This window comes from Herpailurus yagouaroundi, unplaced genomic scaffold, assembly GCF_014898765.1.
Source record: "Herpailurus yagouaroundi ecotype Mexico unplaced genomic scaffold, PumYag 162, whole genome shotgun sequence".
Taxonomy (NCBI): domain Eukaryota; kingdom Metazoa; phylum Chordata; class Mammalia; order Carnivora; family Felidae; genus Herpailurus; species Herpailurus yagouaroundi.
The window spans coordinates 5,733,454-5,749,991 of NW_024412403.1; the positions used below are offsets into that span (position 1 = coordinate 5,733,454).

General features: G+C 48.0%; 1 protein-coding gene across 1 annotated transcript in view; it reads left to right on the top strand.

Moving 5' to 3' along the window:
* Nucleotides 1-16,538, top strand: part of DSCAM (DS cell adhesion molecule) — a 665,388-nt gene that overhangs the window by 558,457 nt on the left and 90,393 nt on the right. Inside the window, exons 17-19 of the mRNA XM_040484971.1 lie at nucleotides 7,831-8,071; nucleotides 9,818-9,964; nucleotides 15,874-16,029. Of these exons, the coding sequence (XP_040340905.1) occupies nucleotides 7,831-8,071; nucleotides 9,818-9,964; nucleotides 15,874-16,029 (544 nt within the window). The remainder of the gene's footprint in view (nucleotides 1-7,830; nucleotides 8,072-9,817; nucleotides 9,965-15,873; nucleotides 16,030-16,538) is intronic.

A 16,538-nucleotide genomic window follows, 5' to 3' on the forward strand; every position in this document is an offset into this window, starting at 1 on the left:
CCTCTAGTCCGCATAGGAGGACCCAAGCCCTTTGAGATGACTCAGGTGATGCTAAACAGTTGGGGTCCCAGCCCTATGTTCACAAACTGGTACACGTTCTCTTTCAACATCCTAACCAAAACTCCTTTCCCTCTACATCCCCATTGCCTGCACAATGCCTAGACACTCAGGTGGGACCTGTCTCCCCAAACATCACAGTCTCCAGGTTCATTCTTTCTTGGCTGGGCCCTGGCTACATCCCTTGTGGCCAACGGAGATGTCTCCTGCACCCCTCCCCACTCTATCCCTGCTCTTTCCCTCGTATGAACCTGGGCACCTTCATTCTCCATGCCATTTCTCTCCAACAGACTCCACTCGCAGACTCTGGGACACTGTGAGTCATCACCCTTCTGGCCAACTCTGTTTCTCAGAAACATCTAGACATCTAGAGGCCCTGACATTAAATGTGGGATATTCTGGAGACCAGCTCTCAGAGCCAGTACATATAAAATCAAGTAGGGTCTGCGTATGTGCTGTGAATTCCTTTGTTAGGTCTTTGGTAGAAACCATTGGATAAGCCTCTCTGGCTGGTGAGAAATGCTGTGTGTGGTTATCAGACAGTGTAGGATGGAAAGGACAGTGACATTCCGAAAAGGGAGGGAACCCAGCAAGAGGAGCGATTAACAAATGTTTATTGGCTGGATGAATGAATGACTGAGTGAATGAATGAATGAAATGAGAGCCACCCCACACTTCAGAAAGTAAATAAATGAAGTCCTGTTATGCAATAGTTAACCTCAATTTGATCCCATAAAATTGTAAGAGCCTGTTTCTAAAATTCTACATGTGTTTTCCAAGCCTGCGCATACGCTTGGCCCCTGCCTCTTCCCCAGCTGCCAAATCTGACTGGAATAGTAAGTACCAGCTACAAGTCAGAGTTCCTGGCCTCTCAATACTGTGTGTATTTCAGAGTTCTGTCATTCGCTGTCAATTTCTCAGCCCTGAACTGAATAGCCTCTGTGTTCCAAAGCACATCTCATGGGCAGATCACATGTCTACTTTGTATGTCACAACATGTGACCCTTCATTCTGTCCTGACCACTGGATGACAGTAACTTTTGGGGAGGGTGCCACGTGGCCATGTGTATCCCTCATAGGAGACACACGGCGTGGACACTGTATTTCGTGCAGACAGAGACAAGATGCAGACCTCTTCTCTTGGACATCGCTTCCTCAAAACCCACCATCCATTTACTCAGAGCGGCTGCTCAGCCAGGGGTCTGTGCAGCAAGGCGTGGTCCCCCTCCAACTGAGGCTGCATGTGAAGCAGAGCCCCTTCCCCGCTGTGCCACTCACGGGACTGTGAAGGTCTGACAGTCATTATTTGCTTGTGTTCCCTTTGGTTCCACAGAGAGACCAGGAAAATGGGTTATTAGTGACCTGAAATTTGAGGAATCAGTGGTTGTTTAACTACATTGTCCATCCCAAGCAAGGCCAATATTCAACTCTGTAAAGACTCCCCAAGACAACAACAGTGGTTCTCAGGCTTGAGCATACATCAGGATGCCCTGAAGGGCTTGTGAAAACACAGATCACCACCTCTACCCCTCAGCGGGTTTCTGATTCAGAGGGGATTCCCTAGCTTTCTCCCCACTCCAGACATCCCCACCCCCACAGTCATCACAGATCCCTCCTGAAGGGTCCCTCGGAGGTATTCCTTCCGGGGTCATCTCTTGTGATCTCCCCTGGGTGCAGCAGGGAAGGTCGACTGCATTCCAGCAATGGCTGGTCTTCCTCTAGGCTCAGGTGAAGTGTTCCTTCTCGGGAACCTTTTTGCCCACAATGGGAAAAGGCACCTCTCTCTTTTCCCTTCCATGCTACCCAGTGCCAACCTTGGGCACCACAAGCACAGTGCTCTGCTTTAATCACGGATTCGCTTGCAGGTGTCCACTTGTATGGGAGAGGCACCAGCCCGTACTGCTCTATTTAATGCATCCGTTCACTGCGCAAGCTTACTGAGTAGCTGCTATTTATGGTGGGGAGCAGGGAAGGGGGCTGGAGGGATAACATGAACGAACACGAGAAAAGACAGAACGCCATCCCTGTAATAAAGGGAAATGAGGACAGGTTTCATTTTAAGTGAATTTGGAGCAATCTAAAAGGAAAATTTGCGATTCATTTTTCACCTGAGTTACTCAACATGCCTGAGCAATGTGGTGTTCCTGGAATGCAGAAGTCTGCGGTAGAGGTTTTAGCTCTCATGGTTGGCCGGCAGGTGAATCCTGGCTGTGAGCAGAGTCCATTCACCTGTGGTGGGAAGGGGGAGGGGAGCGTGCCAGAAACAGGCCCCGGCTAGTGGTTTTCTAAAGAAGAGATGCCTGTTCTCATCACTCACGTCCTTGATGGTGCTGTGAGCATTTGCACATCCCTGTTTTTACCAACTTTTTAAAGACCTCTACATCTGCCACTGCGGCTCCCAGGCTGATTTGGATGAATGCATAAAATACTGGCACTTGCAAAACCACACAGATCCATTGACAAGGTGCTACTGTTGTCATGGAGATCAAAAGAGACAGTTTCTTAAAGGAAGCGGGGGTTGGCAGGGGGGGATCGGAGGCTGGAGAAAGGGCGCCTAGAAGGATGAAAGAAGGCTGTTTAGGGAGACTAAAGGAGGAAGAAAATGCCAGGGCCAGAAAGGGGACAGAGTACCCCAGATGGCAGATAAATGAGGCACATGGAAGGAAACCGGGCTCATTACTGGATCCAAAGGCAAATGAAAGGAAGAGTAGTATTCAACGTGGAAAAATAATTAACCCCTACATGAGAAACGCAATAGTGAATAGAGAAGGGCTTTCTCGTGGAACTGTAGCACACTCTGACGGGTTTGAGAGAAGGTAGGAACAGAACCCCCCGTAAATCAGAGCCGTCCGTAAATAACAACATCTTCCAGTGCGGAAAGGGACTCAGAATGTTGAATTCTACAATATAGAGTGAAGGGGGCCCTCCTCCACTTTAGACTTCCTTCCTTTGTTCTTTTTTTCTTCATTTTTCCATTCACTTACTCTCCAGAATCTTCCTTTAATATGTATTAAGAGGACTGGTTGGCAGGTGAGGTTTGCTCTAAATCTGTGGGTCTGCCTTAAGTGATCCTTATTGTATATTTTTTAATGTTCTTATTTATTTATTTGTTTGTTTTTGAGAGAAAGAGAAAGAGAAAAAAACACAAAACACAAGTGGGGGAAGAGCAGAGAGAGAAAGGGAGCTCCAGGCTCTGAGTGCAGAGAGCCCAACGCGGGGCTCAAACCCATGGACCGTGAGATCATGACCTGAGCTGAAATCAGCTGCTTAACCAACTGAGCTACCCAGGCGCCTCAAGTGATCCTTATTATGAAAACATGTAGCCCATCAGCTGGCTAAGGAAGTGAGCAAACTTTGTGGAATACCTGTTTTAAGAAGGAAAATAAAAAGATCACTTTGTCCAAATAAGTTGGTTCTTTGAATGCTATTTGCTGCTTTAACGAGGCCTGGAAAATGAAGCCGGACCCTTCCAAATCCTGCCTGGATCTCTCATCCTGATGCGTGAGCTGCCACACTAAGTGACCACGTGGAAGCCAGCTCTCAGCTTGAATCTAAGTTGCACGGTGCTCCTGAGACCTCCTTCCGTACTGGCTCATCCAGGCCTCTGATCAGGCCTCTATCGTGATTCCTGATTCCGGGCATCTCGTCCATCTTTAAGCCTTTCCCATTATCCCTGGACCCAGTCAGATTATAACCCTGCAACTGAGGTCATTCCTACCCGTCACTTTTGTTGAGCCTCATCTGTGCTCAAAACCCTTCTCTTCTGCATCTACCGTAACATTTTCTGAGAATGTCCCCTGTGCTGAAGTTCCGTTTTAGACGAGTGAGTGGGTGAGATTTCAGGCATGCTTGTGGGAATCCTTGTGCGCTTGGAGCTTGCATTCAAGTCCTTGGAAACCAACATTCGATACAGACCGGTGGCCGCAGGAGGGGATGGAAGTGATCAGTTCTTGCTGAGCCGATGGCTGAAGGAGAGAGAACCAGAGGCTGAAGGAGAGAGAACGTGGATGGAGGCAGGGAGGCAGTCGAAGGAAACCGATGAGCTGGCGGTGGAGAATGAGTTGGGTTTTGACAGAGGAGGGAGAGGAGTAGTCTCTGATGCGGGGGAGCAGCAGGGAGAGGCTCATCGAGATGGGAAAATGGAAGAGAGTTAGCACTTCCGTGCTTGTTCACCAGCCCGAGAGAACCCTAGGTCATCAGGGAACGTCCAGGAACATCCTTGTTAAATCTCAACTACAGGTACAGCTGAGATTTGGAGAGAAGGGGCATGATCGAAGTGGTTTCTTAGGAAATTTGCCTTCTTCAGTAACCTGCAACCCAGATTCAAGATCTCTACCTGATTTCCTCTTTTTCCTTTCTTCCACCGTTAACTCCATTCATTTAGTTTCATTAAACAAATGAAAACATTTTTTTTCGATCACAATTTGATGCTATTTAACATCAAACTGGTTGATGGTTCTGAAACCATCTTCCACATTAGGATTTCTTCTTTACATACATCTACCTTTATCCCAGGTCAACACATGCTCCAAGGCTCAGATGTTTAAAGCATCATTGCAAACAAACTTGAAAGTAAAGGGTATTATGTACTAACTTGCCTTGGGATGATGTGAAGCTCATTGCCAGACAAATGGATTCAGGGGCCACCACTGTTCCACACCCCCCGTCCCCACTGGCCTGTTGCCCATTCAAATCAGAGAGAATCTCCAGGGTCACTTTCAAAACACTTTGGAATGCGCACCACAGTCCCTAACATTTCCTATACTGAATGTACAAAAATCCTGTTTCTATGGATTTGTAAAAAGGTAAGAGTTTTTCAGTGTTTCCAAGGATTTCTTTCATGTAAACACATCCCTAAGTTGAAATCTGACTGCTCAGCATACAAAATAATGATAAAACATAAACTCTGCCTGATATAGTTAGAATTTTGTCTTGGTTTTGCGCATGCAAGCAATGCTTTCTCTTCATGTGATTTGTTAAATGTTTCTTTGATTTAAAAATGTCTAACATAATTATGCTAGTTAGAATGTATTCTTACCCATGGGAGGGAAAAAAGGAAGATTTCTCCACCCTACCCATGCAGCCAGATCACAGGCATGATTAATCTCCCAAACCCGAGGAGCTAAAAGTCAGCAAGCAGGTTCCTCTACTTCTGGAAGGTTTAGCTAAATTGGTTGCCGAGCTATGTAAACGTATTCTGTTGGAAATTGCCTTTATTCCCTCTCTCGCTTCTTGATCCGATGCGTAACCACCGTATTGAGATCCTGACCTAGTGTCTGAAGGGGTCTTAAACCTACACAGTGAGTCACTTGAAAAATTAGAATATTTGATGAGTCTAAACCTAATCTTAAAAAATATATATCATTTATATTTGGGTCACTGTATTTAACATTAAAAATGTTTTAATGTTTATTTATTTTTGAGAGAGAGAAACAGAGCATGAGCAGGGAAGGAGCAGAGAGAGAAAGGGAGACACAGAACCAGAAGCAGGCTCCAGGCTCCGAGCTCTCTGCACAGAGCCCAACGCGGGGCTCTAACTCACGAGCCGTGAGATCATGACCTGAGCCGAAGTCAGACATTTAACCAACTGAACCACCCAGACGCCCCATGCTGTATTTAACATTTAAAAACTACATGAAATAAAAGAAATACCTGTTTTAAATTTGACTTAGAGATGACTCTTGCAGGGAAATTAATTTCATTAATTAATTAAATGATATAAATGCCACTCAGGGGTTGTGGTAAAACAATTTCCATGTCATCAAATTCTCAAAATCTAAAATCTTTCGATCCGATTTCATACAAAGTGAAAAGTCATAGCTCATCACTGGAAAAACAAGATTGCATAGAGCTGTGCTTATAAAAAGGATCTCGAGTCAGGATCCAACGGTGACTATGAATGCACTGGTTTACATGCCTGTTTCGTCGATCTCTATCGGATCTACGTATTTGCCTGAAATCAGACTGCTTGTTGAGGAAGACATCTGCAATCCAAGAAAACCAAATATGAGCAAACTTACTTTAAAAGATGTGATTTTACTGCTCCTCTATAGCTCAGACTAACACTCCAACGTAACCTGCGGTATCTAATCCCACTGGGAGGGTGCCTATTAGGCAATTCATCAATATTTGCTGAAATTCATTAATGCTGCCCAGAACCTCCTTCTGCCTTCTCCCTGTGTGGATGCCGCTGCCTCGCGCTTTGCCCTTGATGAAGGACTAGCTCACCAGCCAGCCCCACCCCATCTGCTCCCTAGCCACCATTCCTGGCTGCCCTGTGCTGGACACCCTTGCTCTCCTGCGGCCACCCTGCCTCTCCCAGCCGCTTTCTGCAGGCACCTCGCACTATGTCCTCACCTCCCAGGCCCGAGCCCTGGCCACCCTTCCAAGTCCACAGGGAACGGCCCCTTCCAACCGCTCCGAGTTCGCCGCTTTCTGGACGCCTGCTGGCCTTCGCATCCAGGGCCGGACACTCGACACTTGAGAGTCTCTCTGGTTTCCTAAGTGTTTACTCCCTCTCTCCAATTGGATTGTCAGCACTTGGGGGACAGAGAAAGTCCTCATGCTCCTGAGGGCTCTAAGCCCACGGTTTGTAGTGAAATACAGACACACAGATACTCACACGCACACCAGACAAAACACAAATATGCACACATACACACTTGCACACACTCGTATGCAAACACACATGTACTCACACACAGACATAGCACAAATACACATACACGCTTGCACATACACTCACATACACACTTGTGCTCACACATGATGCACACGCAGACATAATACAAATACTCATATATGTACACTTGCACACAAGTATCTCTTGACTGCCTGAAAGTCTGCAAAACCTCCCTGCAAAATCACCGTTGTGTTGCTCTTATAATTGTAAAGAGTTTGGCTTCTTTTAAAAATCCAAGATGTTGGCTAACATGTTCTGTCTTCGACTCAGCAGACCCTCTGTCATTAGCAGAGACTAGCCAACTATAGCCTCACCCCTGCCCAGGTTGCATCCCCATGAAATGATTCCAAAACGATTTGTGCCTTAAGGAAAGAAGTCTGCCTTCTTGTCATTTTGGACTCCCTTCACATGCAGCTCTCAATTGGAAACACCTTTATTCTGGAACATTCCATTAAAGTGGAAGCTCCACGAGGGCAGGGACCTTGTTTTAAAAACTCATTTCTGGGGGCACCTAGGGGGCTCAGTCGGTTAGGGGTTCGACTCTGGCTCAGGTCACGATCTCACGGTTTGTGTGTTGGAGCCCCACATCGGGCTCCGTGCTGACAGCTCAGAGCCTGGAGCCTGCTTCGGGTTCTATGTCTCCCTCTCTCTCCGCCCCTCCTCTGCTCACACTCTGTCTCTCTCTCTCTCTCTCTCTCTCTCTCTCTCTCTCAAAAATAAATAAAAATTAAAAAAAAATTTTTTTAATAAAATAAAACAAAAAATCATTTCTGCTCCCTGTCAGAGCAGCTCTTACTCAGTAGATTTTGCTGGGTGAAGGTGTGAAGATTGGTGTCCCTGTGTGGCGGCTGGTGGACCTGGGGCACCACATGCGTACGTGGTGTTTCCGACCCCCAGGAGGAGTACGCGGCCAAGGGCGGCTGCGCATGAGCTCACTGCAAACATCCCTGTCTCGACTCCTGTTAGGACACCTCCTACCTTCATCACCATGGCCGTCCGACTGTATTCCGCTTCCCTAAGAGGCGGGTGGGTGCGGGCTTCCCTCCTGTCCTTCTCAAGTTTTCCTTAGTGCGTTCTTTTCTTCTCTTCAGGCTCCCAAGAAACATTTGCAAAATGGGATTATCCGTGGCTACCAGATAGGTTACCGCGAGTACAGCACCGGGGGCAACTTCCAATTCAACATTATCAGTATCGACACCACTGGGGACAGTGAGATTTACACCCTGGACAACCTCAATAAGTTCACCCAGTACGGCCTGGTAGTGCAGGCCTGCAACCGGGCCGGGACGGGACCTTCTTCTCAGGAAATCATCACCACCACCCTCGAGGATGGTAGGTTCTGGAGGCGGCCGCTCGGACCTTTCCTTCCTCAAGCGTCTGCTCTGGTCTGGTGGCCACTGTGGCCCCCGACAGCCTGGCTCCTGCTGGCTCTGCCGTGACAAAGGTGCCAGGCCCGGGCCGGGGACTGGGGGTTCCAGGGAAACTTGCCTTAATTCACTCACCGGCTGCAAGGACTGGGTCTCACCCTTGACTGCAGAGCCCACATCTGTTCCTCTCCAGCATCTCAATCATTCCAAGCAGGAGAATTGGGCTTTTCCCGAGTGCATCCAAGGCTCTCCCTAGGACCGACTAGGATGTAGAAATCTGATTTTCTAAGAATTTCTTCCAAATCAATGTTAAAGGGGATTTTTCTTTATTTCTTTTCTTATTTTTCTTCTTCTTCTTATATTATTATTATTATTATCATTATTATTATTACTATTATTTTGGATTGCTTTCTATTTTCAACCACTCTGCACCAGAGAAAGGAATGAGCAGGGTCCTGGAGCAAATCTCACGGTGACCGAGCACCCCCTGGTGACCATGAGGAGTTACTTCACCCTTCTCCCATGCCTTCCAGTCGTGCTTGAAAAGCAATAGAGAACGGTGTCCAGAGGCCCAAGGTTAGGGGCAGAGATAAGGCATGGGGTTCATTGTCACACTAAGTGTAGATTTTTAAGGCGACAACTTCGCACGCTGGGGACTTGCATCCATAACTTCCGACCATTTTTACAGGGAGAGAAGTCTTACAAAACCAGGAACCCTAAAACTGGGATTTTTCTTTCCGACTCCATGGTCTTTTGCAATCATGGTTATGTATGCCTTTTGGTTTTCACTTCAATGCTCATGGTGCACCGATGTGTGTGTTTCTGTTGATACTTTGTCCCTTCTCCCAGCCAGGCCATTTAAGCTTTGCATAAACTCAATGTGAAGAAAACAAGACCTCAGACATCCTTCCAGCCTCTGTCTTTTTTTTTTTTTTTTTTCAACGTTTATTTATTTTTGGGACAGAGAGAGACAGAGCATGAACGGGCGAGGGACAGAGAGAGAGGGAGACACAGAATCGGAAACAGGCTCCAGGCTCTGAGCCATCAGCCCAGAGCCCGACGCGGGGCTCGCACTCACGGACCGCGAGATCGTGACCTGGCTGAAGTCGGACGCTTAACCGACTGCGCCACCCAGGCGCCCCACCAGCCTCTGTCTTAATCCATTCTCCCTCTATCCTCTGACAAAATATTATACTTTTGAAAGGGGAGGCTGGCCTGGGAAGAGGGGGACAGTGAATAAGCTATATGACTACATGTCTGCACTGTAGCACTTGCCAATAGCTAGGCTTCCAATTTACATGCCAGATGCATCTAAATACAGAGGGTCACTTACAAGAGTGATGGGGAAATAAATCGGACAAGCTATGGTGTTTTACTCATGCAGTAATATCAGAAGAGTTCCCCATTCCCCAGTCCCAGTCCAGCCTCCTTCAAAGTGAAGCAATTAACTCAGAAAGGGAGACTATGGAAGTATGTTAGGACATAGACTCATATTATTTTACATAAACTCATATTATTTTACATTTTACGGAGTTATAATATTTGCATAGGGTAGTGGTACTCGGGGTTTTTTTCCCTTAATTTTGTGGATTGAGTGCGATTTTTTTCTTTTCCTTGCACGTTGCAATGTTAAACTAATGTTGCTTATTCGGTATTGCTTTGCCAGTTAAACCTCCCACGGTTGTTACAGATTCTAATTGTTTAATTTCAGTGCCCAGTTACCCCCCTGAAAATGTCCAAGCCATAGCAACGTCACCAGAAAGCATATCAATATCCTGGTCCACACTTTCCAAGGAAGCCTTGAATGGAATTCTCCAGGGGTTCAGAGTCATTTACTGGGCCAACCTGATGGACGGAGGTAAGAGGGCTAAAGGAGCTGTTGAGTTTGCCCCCAAAGGATGTGTGCTGGGATTAGCAGGCCCTCCTCCTAATGTGGGATACAGGCTACGGAGGGCACATCTTTCTCAGTGGACACAGTCTGCTTTCCCCCCGTCGTCCTGTTCTTGCCTCTCCTCTTATGCTGTCACAGGTGTGCACAGCTGTTTAAAACATCATGTATCCTCAAAAAGTGATGTGAGGTTAACGGAGTGGGTGGCATTTGGGAACTCTAGGCACGGATGCATTTTCCTAGATGTGTATCTATGCCAAGCCCCCGCCTCCACATGCAGCACCAAGATGTTGATTTGTATCTAGAAAGTTCTACGTGACGTGTATCCTAAAAGGCTGACCTCTTCCAAATTCCCAATAGAACTCAGCAGGGAAACTTCTTAAGTGCCTGTAGCTGACCCAGGAGAGGGCTCGGGAGGAATGCCGGAATATTCCTCACGAGGAGCCATTTAATCCCAAACCTCCTTCTGTCTTTTTCCCCTTCCCCTTCCCCTTCCCCACCTCCTGTTTCTCTTCTGTCGTTCTTCTTGTTTCTCTGTGTTTGTTTTTATTTTTCTTCCAAGTTACAGGACAAAATCCTTCTGTTGGTTTGGGCAAGACTCTGAATGAGAGCCTGCTCAGATAGAGGCGAGGTTGGGCCCAGAACTTTCTTGGGGAGAGTACCTCTCGGTGTGCCTGCTTTCAGAGGGTGGGTGTTGCTGAACCAGACTGAGCGCCTCTCCGTGAGCGGGATAGACACACACCCGTACCACAGCCCTCACGGGGAAGCTACTAAGGCCTGCGTCCCAAGACCGTGTGGCCCACGCTCCCACCCTCCCCTTCAGTCCAGTCTCAGCCTCCTCCTGCACCTCCCGTCCCAGGGCAGGGGGGTGCCTCTCCCCTTGTGTGGGGCTTCTTTGAACCCCTCTGACTGCATGTGGCCTCCTGGTGCGTGCTTGCCTCTGAGTTTGGGCAAACACAGCCAGAGCCCCCAGATATATCTCGAGTCTGCTCTGCCAAGCAGGTGGCTGTCCCCACCCAGTTAAACAGAGCACACAGGGCCTCAGAGGCCGCAGGGGGCTCTAATACTGATGCCACAGTGCAGGAAGGAAGACACGTTAATAAATAAGCTAAGTAAATAGCAGTTTGGGGAGCCTTAGTTATTTATGTCTTCATCAGACCTGCTTCTCAGGGCTCAGTAAGGATTCACCTGCTCCATCCGAGGCAGGCACCCTGAGTATCTACTCTGTGCTGGCCTAGTGCTAGACCAGTGAGCCCAGAAGAATCTAGTGAACATAGAACCACAAGCCCGGTAATGCACAGCCATCCTCCACAGAGGGACAGAATACATAAATGATTCTTTGACAACTTCCCCCTCTTGTCCCCCAAAAGAGCTCTTTTAAAATCCCATAGAGGTAAAGTGTAGAGCAAAAATATTTGTAAAAAGTATCTATTTTGTTGACAGTGTCATACTATTATCATCGTATATTCTTGTTCTGGTTCCTCGTCCTCCTCTTGAATGACGTGAAGCTAGAAGCCCTGAGTGCACTCCCCTAAAGGCAGCGTGACACCGAAATGATTTTGTTGTTCTTCCTGTTGGAAATGTTTTCCAGGACCTGGTGGTGACGACTCATCCGTATTTTCACACATCGCTCCTATTCGCTAATATTGCCTATTAACACCTTAGCTCTACGAAGGGTAATGTGGTGAAGACGGTTCTTTTGACTTGACGCTTCTAAGCGTTAAATACTTGAATATTCAAAAACATGAAAGGCTTTAAGTAAAGACTGCTTAGAAATGCATATGGTTCCTAAAGATACGTTGGCTCACGGTATTCAGATCAAAGCGATGTGCTTAATGCCTAATGTAGGAGTTCTACACTTAATCTCCGGAAGATGAGAAAGAAACCCTTAGAGACATAAACCTGCTACGAACACTCACTCCTTACCTGCTGCTTATAAGAAGTGACGTTTATGAATTAGCAGGTGATTCCACAGGATCACTGATACTTCTGCAAAAACTTCTCAGGCTGCGGCCCGAGGCTCCCACGGACGTGAGACATCGCGACTGTGTAAAGGACTGGACCCACTCACCCACACCCCCACAGCCACACTCGCACGCACCCCCACACACTCACGCACACAGACTTACATGCAGCCTCACACATACATCTACACACTCATAGGCACATACACTCGCAGACTGGGAGACCCAGGTTGTCACTACCACTGTGATTAGCAATTGCCCCGAATACTTTCAAATATGTACATCAGAAAAGCATTTGTTATTGTTAACGTGATCAGGTAAAGCTGGTTAATATATCTGATAGGACAGGCGAGCCACACACCACGTTGGTGAAATTTCCGAGTGTCTTATCATCTGAGAGCTCAGTACTTTGCAAGACCTCACGAAGCCGTTCATCTGAGATTGCTAGAAAACTTGTGCACGCCGGAGTCCCGTTTCCGTCTGAATCCGAACCGCTTGTCGTCTCTTCTGTCTTTCCCCAAGACAGCACCGTGGATTCTGAAGCGAGGTGGCATTTAGGTGCCATCCGGCTGTTAGCGTTGATGGTGGGCCAGTTCACGGCACTTCAGAAACGTTATTCCCACCCCCGTTTTTTGTCTTAAAACCCTTTGAGAACGAGGGAGGGTGTCGATACATAAACCAGTTTGTTTTCCAACAGAAAGTGAAAAAAATGTTAGAGTAGAAATGATACCTCTAAATTCATTTCATGTATTTATTTCATGTTATTTTAGTCATGATTTCCCCTGAGCGTTATGCTTCAGTTCCTGTTTGTTTTTTTAATAACCTTACTGAGGCTGTAAAAGGTAGATGATAGAAATCCTCCTTAAGCCATAAAAAAAAAAGTACAAGGGCTCAAAAGAATGGCAAATGAAGCATGCCGTTTTGATTGGGCTTTTTGTCAGAATTGTCCTCTTTAGTTTCTGCAGATCCACTAAAGATCAAGTGTCTGCCAATCAGGACCATGCCCTTCCCCTTCGGTCATCGAGAGTGAGGTGCACGTGTGGCACATATTAGGAAGGTCTGGGGGGTGATCTTGAACTGGGGTTCTGACCGCAGTCACATTCCTGGTTCATGAATAAATCAGTTCCTCAAAGCAGTATGAACCCCAATACAAGTAAACGTCCAAGTGTTCATTCTGATCTGTCTCATGCTTCTTGAGCGATGGAATTCTTGTTTTAACTATTGCTTGAAAAAGATGGGGGCAACCCCCTCCACCTTGTCCCTCTTAGCCGCCCTCTTCCCCATCACTGTCTCTCATCCAGGAGCCGCACTGATGAATCAGCACCTCTGTCTCTCGCAGCAAATGACTGCAGCCTGCTTTCTCCACCAGGGAGAGACTCCCGGGTCCTTCTTAAAGAGAACAATTGCAAAAAAACAAAAGCAAAAACCCAGAGACCCCAGAGGTTAAATAATTTAGACAAGGTCTCATAACTGGCTGCTGGCACGCAGCCCTGTGAAACCCCATTTTCCTGGTGTGTGTGTGTGTGTGTGTGTGTGTGTGTGTGTGTGTGATCTTTGGCACAGCATAGAAATTCCTAAATCTGAAAAGATCTATACTTAATGTTTTTCCCATTAGCATTTGAAGTGTTTATCCTCATCCTACTGACCCCTATTAGATATGTTTAGCAAAATGAACGTTGCAAGTGCATAGGACAGTATGAAGAGCCATGGTGGTCGCCAGGCAGAACCTTCCTTCGGGGGGAGACTTCCTCACCCTTCTGGCCTGACAGTTGTCCACTCTCTGAATGTGCGGCGACCCCACACACGAGCAAGTATCTTTTTATCTTTGTAAGCCATCTCTCGAGGCTTCCAAATCGTGGCCCCAAGAAGTCTGCATACACTGCTGACCTCCCCAGAAGACACCCGGCCAAAGACCCCTCCTGGGGACCCCCCTCCTTGCCCACTTTCTCCCCCAGGAAAGCGTCCTGCCGGAGAGCTGGCCCACAGTCTGCTCAAGGCGGTGACGGGCCTCTGACTCGTGTCCAGGTCTGCAGCTGGGTCTGTGACCCAACATCCCTCACATCCCCCACAGCCCTCCCCCCATGCAAAGGCCCCAGCACGTGCGTGACAAGCCTTGGCCACCCCATGACTGTTTTAGATTCAGCTTTTCTCCTATGTCCAGCTCAACCTTGATCCTTTGAGTGACAAACACCAAAGAGACAAGAAGACACTCTGTGGTCTTCATAATCACAGAATACATGGCTGTTAATTACTAGGTGGCCTTCCGTGCGACGTGTGAGAAGGACAGGAGGGCGGGAAGAGAAAGCCACGCTGGTGGAGAGCTCAATAATCTGACCGACATGATGTTTTTCACTGAGTGACCACCGCAGAGCACAGAGACCGTGGTCTGTGGACCTGAGGCCGTGCACTGTGGCTCCAGGGCCCATGCTCTCGGCCGCTCTGCTAGGCTCCGTGACCTTAGGCAAGGTACCTCCCTGCTGTGGTTTCCTCGCCTGTAACATACAGGCCAATAACAGGATTGGTGTGCTGGCTAAATGAGTTAGCATCTGAAGCCACAACAGTGCTGGCCCGTAAGTGGGTCCTACTGCTTGTCGACTGTAAGCACAGGTGCACAGGTGGCCTTGGCTACGGCCAGCCACCCAACGAACAGTCCCTCCTGGACCTGTGCTCTGCCAGTCCTCTTAGTAACTGGGGGGCCCAGGCTCGCAGGCAGTGCCCATCCTCCACAGCTGGCTGTGCCCGGGGGTGAGTGGTCCTCAAGCCTCTCTCTCCTGCACCAGCGGCTCCGTAGGTGGCTCATTTCAGAACCTAGAACACCCGTGGAGGTACTTAACACATCATTGTAAGTTTTCTCAAATTGCCCTGTCTGATACGCCTAAGAAGGGAGAGCAAAACGTTCCCTCTCTGAGTATTATTAGCTGATCCCACCCCAGAAAATGAAGCATTTTTAGCTGACGCCAAGTTTCTGACACATCAGCGTGTCACTTTGGCAAAGAAGCTCGGGGGGTGGGGGGCAGCGGCGGGGGTTCACTCCAGGGAAGAGGAGCCGTTTCCTGAGCCACCTCATCTCAGCTCAGACACCTGAGAAGTTAGGTACTTAAAAATACATGTACGTTAGAGTACAATTTGTTTGTTTGTTAAATAAAAGACAAAACTCGACTTGCAGAAGTTTTTTTTAATATATTTTTTAACTTTATTTATTTTGAGAGAGAGAGGGAGAGAGAGAATTCTCAAGCAGGGCCTACACTGTCAGCACGGAGCCTGATGTGGGGATTCAATCTCAGAAACCGTGAGATCAGGACCTGAGCCGAAACCAAGAGTCAGATGCTTAACAGATTGAGCACCCAGGTGCCCCTGACTTGCAGAAGTTTTTTGATGAGCAGTTAGAAATGCACCTGCAGGGGGCGCCTGGGTGGCTGGGTCCGTTTAGCATCCAACTCTTGGTTTCGGCTCAGGTCATGATCTTGCGGTTTCATGGGTTCGAGACCCACATCAGGCTCTGCGCTGGCAGCACAAAGCCTGCTTGGGAATCTCTCTCTCTGTCCCTCTTTCTCTGCCCCTCCCCAACTCGTGCTGTGTCTGTCCCTCTCAAAATAAGTGAATAAACTTAGCAGAGTGAGCCCTGTACAGCCCCAAGCTCCCCGGGTTGAGTGTGGGAGGCACGCTTGATTGGCTGCTGGCCCCGGCCGTCGGGTTGGGTGGTAACACTTGGAGTGACCTGCTCCGTTTCCCAGACTGATGTTCTGCCGTGTTCCGTGGCAGTTGCACATGAATGCGTGTCGGTGCCGTGTGCAGGCTGTGCACGGTCCCTCTGAGCCATCTCAGGATGTGGCAGCTAGAGGGCGAGCCCCAGGCTGGCCAGTGAGCACGGCACGCCCACAGCCAGTCACCGGATCCTGTTCTGTTGTCCTCCAGAGCTGGGCGAGATTAAAAACGTCACCACGACGCAGCCTTCCCTAGAGCTGGACGGGCTGGAGAAATATACCAACTACAGCATCCAGGTGCTGGCCTTCACCCGTGCGGGGGACGGCGTCAGAAGTGAGCAGATCTTCACTCGGACCAAAGAGGATGGTAAGAGATGGGGCAGGTGTGGATGGGACTCCAGGGGACACATAGGGCCCCACAGAGTGACAGCATCCCGGGCAGAAGCCAGTGTTGGGAGGGCTGGGTCCTGCAGACCAGTGTTCCTCTATCAGCCTGGCCTTGACTTTGCTCTGGACAAACCTTTTGCTGCCCTGCCAGAATATTCCAGCTCAATTCAGACCATTGACTCCCTGTGTCGCCTTTGTTCGTTGTATCCTTTGTTCCTCTCCCCTATAGTTTTTCTTCTTTTTAAAATTTTTCGGCCAAGTATTATTTAAACAAAAATGCCTTTATCCCAGAGCTGTAAAACAGGTCGTACCTGTTTTGTGTCCCATCAGAATAATTTTAGTGATGCTTGGGCTATGAGTGTAGGCTCTGATTATTTCCATCCTTCCACTTGAAAATTATGTAATGGCCTAAGTCATATTATTCTGTGCCAGCTTTAGAATCACTTCAGAATAAATCCTTAATTTGAGATCTTCATATTAATCGTTTTG